Here is an 8,567-nt window from a genome sequence, read left to right on the forward strand (position 1 = left end):
CACAGCACTGAAAGCTCCTAGCCCTACCTGCTCCCACAAGCCTCTTTATTTTGGCTGCTATCTTTGGAGGGTTTTTTTGGCATAAGACAAGGCACCCCTTGACTCTGCCCAACCCCCAAGTTGCCCTTTGTTTAATCAAGATAGTTGGTTCGCAAAACATTAAACAGTATTTGATGCCTAGTTAATAATTTGCATCCAGTTCATTTGTTCCGGAATCCCCCGGAGACCGAATCCCCACCCCCACCCCCCAGCCCCAAAGGACTAGACAAGAAGAGAAACTGCAGAGGGATCGAACGGAGAGGCCTTCAACTGCACAGGTGTTTGCCAGGATGTCGGTGTTCCGTGTTCTGCTGCTGATAACCCTGGTGGGGAAGCCAGCCGTCGGGGTAAGTGGTCATCTCACATTTCTATGGTTGAGAGACTCTGAGGGTTTTAGCAAAATCAAACCATCTGGGTTAGAAGTAAGGAAGAGCTTAAATTGGGAAAAGCTGGTGTTTCCAAGCTGTGTGTGTCCTGACCACAAGAACTACACAGGCTGTCGTGGACTTCTGGGCAGCCAGTTTTGTAATGACATGTGCGTGACGTGAACTCTTGTGGCCAAGCCTCCACGAATCCATTCCCACAGAGGTGACTAGGGCACGCAGATGCTCTGAAGCATGGCGTGCACCTCAAGGAATCCTCTGAGACGCCGTGGAAAGCTGCATGCTCTGGAGAATAGACGAGGGGCCCAGCCTCAGCACCCATGTCAGAGTAGCTAAGCCACCTGGGGCTGACACTAAGAAACGGTCTCCTGAGCTTTGGCCTCAGGGCAATACCCTGGTGGCTGAGATGAGCCCAGCAAAGGATTTACTTACCTGCCTTCGATTTGTGGAGAAGCTCTGTGGTTGATACTTACTCTTCTTTTCCCCATGACCAAGGTAGATGAGACAGAGAGATGAGCCAGGGCCCCAGGGAGCTTGTGGTGAGCCAGAAAGGGAAACGCTGTAGGGGGCCTTTGACCAGGGGACTGAGACCTTGGGTTGAATGAGTAGTGGAGATGCTGGCCCAGCTAAACAGGGAGCAGACCTTCCTGGGGTCTCCACGCTGGCTATGGGCCGAGGCTTGAGTGTTGAGCCTTGGAGCCAGAAACCGTCTTGATTTTGTCACAGCATAACTGTGGAATATATAGCCATAATAATCTCACTTGAGCCTCCAAGGGATCACCAACAACCAACTGCTCCTATGGTAGAGGTCATGGCAACAAGAGGTTTTGAACATGGTGGCTTCCAGTAAGCCTTAGCTCTTTCTACTTTTATTTATCTTGGTGTTGCTGCTGATCGAACCAAAGATCTTTATCATGTGTGCAAAGCAAACTCTTTACTGGGGAGCCAATCCCTACCCCAGGGCCAGGGGAGCCAATCCTACCCCAGGGTCAGGGGAGCCAACCCTACCCCAGGGTCAGGGGAGCCAATCCCTACCCCAGGGTCAATTCTTCTCCGAGAAAATGCCCAAGCTGAGAGTAACTCCCCTATAAAAATCAGAGCAGTCCATTTGATAAAGAGGCATGGAAGAGTCGGGAGAGGGTGGGAGTCACTGTAAACTTCTTGCATCTGGTTAAGCACTTTTGAATTGGATTTCCCTTTTAGGGTGTTTCCTGAGGGAATGGAATTAAATTACAGCCTCGATTATTAGCGTGTCCATAAGAGAATGGTTACACCTCTCCTGTCAGTCAATTAGCCCAGCTCAGCCACCTTCCATAGTCCTAGGTTCAGTTGCCAAGTGATTTGCTTTAGAAGGGAATTTCTTTCCAAACTACAGGATGGTGGCTGCAATTATAGATAGCTATCAAGCCTGGTGATCTGATCTTATAATTTTTTAGTGGGCACCTGGGTCTAAGAAAGAGCAGCTATCCCACAGGTGTACAGAAAGGCAGTGGAAATTATCAGAGGCCCAGAAAGAACACCGGCAGAAAACAGCTGAGCCTTAAGTTTGTAGGCAGGAAGAGTTGGCACAATGCTTGAGGTTCACAAGAGGATTATGTCGCCCCAGCCCCCAACCCTCCCACACACCTTTTTTTTTTTTTTGTAAGACCCAGGGAATTTTTACGGTTATCAATGAAACTGTAAGTCAATAATGGATAAAAGAAAGCATATGAGGGCTAGCCTCCGGGCAATGAGCTTAGTCGGTTCCAAAGAGAGGACTCGCAGTCTTCGCCATCTTCGCCTGTTTTCTCACCCAGATGTGTGCCAAACAGGTGGCTGGGAAGTCTTTTCATGTTTCACGGGCTGGCATACTGCATCTAGGGCAGAGCGGCCAGGTTGGATGCTTGGAAGAGTTTCGGGTGTCACTGGAGACAAACCACATAGCCTGGTGGGCTGAGAGTGACCTTTTCTACATACACAGCTCAAAATAATAACCAGTTGTCTTTCAGAACTCAGGAGGTTGAGGCAGGAGGATTAGGAATTCCAAGCCACTCCTGGTTATATAGTGAGCTACATAGGCCAGCTTGTCCTATGCAGTCAGATCTTGTATCCATAATGTAATAATAATGAACTGATAGCATGTAATAGAGTCAGTCCCCAGTGCTAGCCCCAAGTTTGCTATGGACTGGTTCACTGCCAAAAGGGTACTGTGACCTATTCTACACATACAGAACTGTATAACATGGCCCCAAGCCATAGGTACTGTGACCTATTCTACACATACAGAACTGTATAACATGGCCCCAAGCCATAGGTACTGTGACCTATTCTACACATGCAGAACTGTATAACATGGCCCCAAGCCATAGGTACTGTGACCTCTTCTACACATACAGAACTGTATAACATGGCCCCAAGCCCCATAGCTGGGAAATGACACAGTTAAGCTTTAAGCCTTTAGAGGACAGGCCTGGGTCCCTAAGTACAAGACCTCTTGGTGCTTGAGCTATCAGGAGCCACACCCTTGCTGTAGGCACAAGGTCATTTGGAAGGTAGAAGATAATGGGCTCTGTGTGCCTCTGAAGCTGAAAGAAGAGTCTTAGTATCAGTACTGCCTCAGGCATCATGCTAACACATTCTTAGGGTGCATGTGTGTGTGTGTGTGTGTGTGTGTGTGTGTGTGTGTGAGTGCACATGTGTAGACATAAGGACAGCCAGTGAGGATCAGGTGTCTCCTTCCACCTTGTGGGCTTCAGGGATTAAAGTCCAATCGGCAGGCATGGTACCAAGCCTCTTTACCTGCCAAGCATACCCCTGACCTCTGCCTAAGACTTTATTTAGAAATTAATTCTCTGATACTATGGTGGTGAGCTCCAGGCATCCTTAACATGCCTTCGTGCCTAGGCTAGACTGGTTTGTACACACTCATTTTACAAGTCATTTTGAGTGTCCATCTCCAGCATAGCTGTGTGACATTATTCCCGGTCTCCAGAATAGGAGGAACAGGATGGGAGCAGAGCTGCTAGACTCTTGTGGGCCAGGCCTGAGACAGAGTCCATCTGACCCTCATCTTTACAGGAAGACCACCCAGCTGCCAAAAAACCAGGCTCTGTCTTAGAAATCTCTCCAACAGTGGTTCTTAGAATGTTGGGGGGTGGGGGTGGGCGTACACTGGGCTTGACCACAGTAAAATTCTAGCTCTCTCAGGGTGAGAGAATAATGCTTGTAAGCCCTGCCCCGCTTCCGGCAGAGGCTGCTTTCTCCATTACTGCAGAAACAGGACGTGTGGGCAAAATGCTTGCTTACAAATCCATGCTGTTTGACTTCTGGAGTCTTCCTAGGCACCGAGCCACTGAAACGGCTTGTGGTTCTGAGGAGAGATGGTACACTGGAAGTCTGCCTAGTTCTGCCTGTTGTGAAGAAGGTCAGATGGCAGAGCATTTTCTTTGTCTTTCAGTTGCCAGGCAGCGTTTAAGAAATGGAACATCTCAAATAGCGAGAGAGATTTCCAAGATTTCATAAAAGTTGCATATTCTGATAACAGTGAGCACACGTCCCTGTCCACACCACACCACGAAGGAGATGCCTGTGGGCCACCTCTGTAGCCTTCATCACCTTATTGGTGGAAGGAAAGAAGGAAGGAGGGAGGGAGGGAAGAAAGAAGAGATGATGCACAGAGGCAGGGTACACTTACATGGTTCTTGCTCAAACACACCACAGGTGGTGAAGTATCAATGCCATTTTGGAGTAGGTCAGTCCCCAGTCTCAGAACTAAAATCCACGTGGGCCCCAGGGTAGAACCTGTGAGGTCCCTTTTGGGTGAAACCCCAACATCCCAGAATGTAGCTTTTTCAAGCCTGGGGTCCCCTCTTCTCCAATCCAGGCAGAGACTTCTGGAAAAGGGGAAATATTGGATTCCCCTGAAACTTCTCATAAATTTAAGAGGAAAAAAAAACCCTCCAAAACAAAAACTTGATTGTAAGCAGAAGTCCAACTCATTAGCTTTGCAGTGTACACAGGTATTTAGGGAAATCAGGTCGCTGAAGTCACATGTGTGTGGAAGCACAGATATATTTATATTCTAGATGCATTAGGGTTTCCCAGATGCAAAAGAAATTCTGCTGTCACAGAGAAACAGCATGGCAGGAAACTCAGCAGCCGGGATTTTAAATAAAACATGTTTTCTCTTCATAATTAATATAACAAAGTTTCCTGGCTTAGGGTTTGGCAAAGATCCCAGGGAAAAACAGTGAGGGAGGGGCTGTGTGACTTGCCTGTGATCGACCCAACAAAGGAGTTCCTGGAGCACTATGTGCTGAGAGGGCTCTCCTGGGCCCGCCCCTCCCACACTGTGCACCAAGCAATTTGAAAATAACAGCGATAGAATAAACTTGTTGACACTGACATCTCGTAACAGTACCACCACCATTTATTGACTTTTACCACATATTTCTTATGCTTTAAACTTCCTGACAAGCCCATGAAGTAGGGCCATGGTCAATTTCATAGACAATAAAGCAAGCTACAGAGATGAGGTAACCTATCCAAAATGGTGCCCACAGCAGGTCAGAGAGCTGGACTCAAACGCACCTATCCAAAGCCAGCTTCAAGGTTTGTACCCAAGGTGACACCGATGGGTGGTCACACCAGGCTCTGCCCAAAGCTGACAGATCTGTTTGATGTGGAACCAGAGGTGGCAGGCTAGAGTATGGGCGCTGCTTCCTGATTCCGCTGGGGCTTCCACTAAGAGGTGAAGTTGGTTCCTCCTGGCCCTCCCTTTGGCCCAGGAAGCTCCCCTTCCTGACATCAGAAGAATCAGTCATGCCGAACAACCAAGTAAATTAAACTTCAGTCACGGCTGACTCTGCTTCAGAAATCCTGCCGCAGCCTACGCTGATGTCTTAATACTTTGGTTAAACAGGCTTACCTTTACCTACTTTATTTTTTTAAGATTTATTTTTATTACTTTCTCATGTGTATGTACATGTGTATGTGCATGTACATGCATGTGTGTGTAATATGTGAGTGTACATGCATGCATGTGTACTTAGGTGTACATGCATGCATGCCTATGTGTGTACACATTGCATGTGTGTGAGTGTACATGCATGCATGTGTACTTAAGTGTACATGCATGTCTGCATATTTGTGTGTGCATGCATGTGTGCATTTGTGAGTGTAAATGCATGTATGTGTACCTGAATGCGCATGCATGCATCTGTGCATAAATGTATGTATAAGCATGTATGCATGAGTGTGCATGCATGCGTGTGTATGTGTGTACATGTATATGTGTGTAAATGAGTGCATGTGTGTGCATGTATGTATATGCATGTGCACATAAGTGTGCATGCATGCATGTACTAGTGTACATGCATGAGTGTGTGCGTGTGTAAGTGTACATGCAACATGGAGACCAGAAGTTGGTATTAGATCTCCTCTGTCACTCTTCACCTTTTTTTTTCTCACTATGTAGCCCTGGAGAGCCTAGAAACCAGAGAGCTCTACCTGCCTCTACTTCCCAATCGCCAAAGTTAAAGACATGTGCTGCCATACCAAGCTCCCTCCTTATTTTTTGAGACAAGGTCTCTCTCTCTCTCTCTCTCTCTCTCTCTCTCTCTCTCTCTCTCTCTCTGTGTGTGTGTGTGTGTGTGTGTGTGTGTGTGTGTGTCTCTGTGTCTCTGTGTCTCTGTGTGTCTGTCTCTCTCTGTGTCTGAGTCTGGGGCTCACCTACTCAACTGAGAGGCCAGCGAGCTCCAGAGAGCCTGCTGTTTCATTCCCTTACTTGTGGGATCACAGACACATGCTACCGCCATGCCTAGCTTCCCACTCGGGTTCTTGGGAATGGAATCCATGTCTTTACGCTTGCATGACAAAAAACGTTACTGTCAAAACCATTTCTCCAATCCAGGAATTCTTTATAATTGAGGAAACTGAGGTAAGAAGCTAATCAATAGCTATGCAGGAAAAAAAATGAACCCTCAATTTCCTGGGCCCCAGAGAAATGGCTACAATTCAGGACACACCTGACATTGGCTTCTGCTCTCTATATGTATGCACAGGTGTGCACGCATGTGCGCGCGCACACACACACATACACATAACAAAAACAAGGGTAAAGGTCAGAGACACCATCCCCTGGTTAAGACTGCATTTTTGGCACCCATGGGATTCTGCAGGCCCCACTTCTCCCCAGGGTCCCTATGGACTGCAGTGTGAAACCGAGAGACTTTAAACCAGAAGAGTTCTGGATCCAGAGATACTCTCTTGTCTTCCCTGTCTATCTCTGACTGCTCTTGTCACATGAAACATAGCTCTCAGGCAGCTCTAGGGGCCCAATGGGACGACTCGGCCCTTGTAGCAGGGGAACCACTTGAAGTCCCTCTGAGCTAGGGACAGAGGGTTAGAATTAGAGGACCTGAGCTCATGTGTGCCTCCAAAGTCCTCCCAAAGCTTCCGGTCATCACTTTCGTCCCCTCATTTGGAGCCTGTCTAGCTCCTCTCCATAAATGGCCTCCTGCAAGTCAAGAAGGAATCCATCTGCAGTGCCTTCCTTTAGGCATCCATCCCACGGGAGCCTTCCCTTCCCCGCCTGAGCATGAAGGCACAGCCATGCTGAGTCTACTGATTGACATGGAACTGAGAACATTCCAGAAGAACCGAGACTTCCTGCGGTAAAGAAAAGGGTGACAGGACTTTTGCACCAACCCCAGTGGCTATAATTTCTTCCAATGGAAAATAAATAACATGTGTGGTTTGGATGTGAAATGCACCCCAGACCCATGGGCTCATTTTGAACACTTGTTCCTTAGTTGGTGATACTATTTTGAAGGTTACAACCAGAACCTTTGAGACATGAGCCCTAGCTGCTTGATACAGACCACTAGAGGCAGCCATTGAAGATTACAGAGTAGCCCCACCTCTAGCCAAGTATCTCCACTCTGTGCTCAAACTGTGTGGCCAGCTCCTGCCACCACAGAGACAACACTGCACCAGCTACCCCAATAGACTGTGAGCAAGAATAAACCCACCATCTTTTAAATTGCTTGCTAGGTGTGTGGCCAGGGTGATGCAAATGTAATGAGTACAAGTGTTGTTACACACACAAGGAACATGAAGCTTGTGCATCCCTGGTGGGAGGAACATGAGATGGTACAACCATGGAAAACAGCACAGCAGGTCTCAGGAAATACAGGCAGACCACACCTAAACCACAACTTCCCATCTATGGACACATCCAGAAGAACTGGGAGAAGGGATGTGGCATATAGGAATCCAGGATTCAGAGCTGGAGTAGTCATTCTAAATCCATAGCTAAACATTCTCTCTTCACTCTGGAGAGGCAACCATGCCTTTAAGAGACCATCTCCTTTAAGAGAGACTGGTCAGTTGTGTGTATATATTGTTTAAATCCTACTGAAACCAGGAAGGGAGGTCAAGGGGGAAATGGGCAGCCATTTTCACTCCATATGACTGACAGAGATGTCCCTTGAGATGTGCTCGCCACAATGGGTTGACTGAGGCACTCTTTCATGCTCTCCCCAGCTGCCACTGTGGCAACTGGCAACCTCCCAAGTCTAGACCCTTCTAGATATAACTTTGATGAAGTGTCCCAATAACAGGGTCTTTGGTATTTTCACCTCATTCCAAACCTGCTTCTTTGTGATTGAAGAACTCTTCCATCTTCTCTGTGTTGGGTAATTTCTGTCAACTTGACACAAACTATAGTCACCTATGAGACAGGACCCTCAACTGAGAAACTGCCTCCACCAGATTGCCCTGTAGACAAGTCTGTGTGGCATTTTCTTTTCTTTTATTATTATTATTATTATTATTATTATTATTATTATTATTATTATTATTATATATTTTCTTTATTTACATGTCATATGATATCTCCTTGACTGTTGATTGCAGTGGGAAGGCTTAGCTTACTGTGGATGGTTCTCCCCTTGGGCAGGTGATCCTGGGAGATGTGAAAAAAGCAACAGAACATGAACCTGTGATGGGGCCAGCAAGCATGTTCCTCCACAGGGTCTGCATTCTCCATGGGTTCTGTGTTCCTCCATGGGTTCTGCGTTCCTCCATGGGTTCTGCATTCCTCCATGGGTTCTGCGTTCCTCCATGGGTTCTGCGTTCCTCCATGGGTTCTGCGTTCCTCCATGG

General features: G+C 47.3%; 1 protein-coding gene across 1 annotated transcript in view; it reads left to right on the top strand.

The window, feature by feature from the left end:
• Positions 1-329: 329 nt before the first annotated feature.
• Habp2 (hyaluronan binding protein 2) overlaps positions 330-8,567 on the top strand; it is a 35,709-nt gene continuing 27,471 nt past the window's right edge. Inside the window, exon 1 of the mRNA XM_031385011.1 lies at positions 330-386. Coding sequence (XP_031240871.1) covers positions 330-386 — 57 coding nt within the window. The remainder of the gene's footprint in view (positions 387-8,567) is intronic.

The sequence above is a fragment of the Mastomys coucha genome, unplaced genomic scaffold (genome assembly GCF_008632895.1).
Source record: "Mastomys coucha isolate ucsf_1 unplaced genomic scaffold, UCSF_Mcou_1 pScaffold21, whole genome shotgun sequence".
NCBI lineage: Eukaryota > Metazoa > Chordata > Mammalia > Rodentia > Muridae > Mastomys > Mastomys coucha.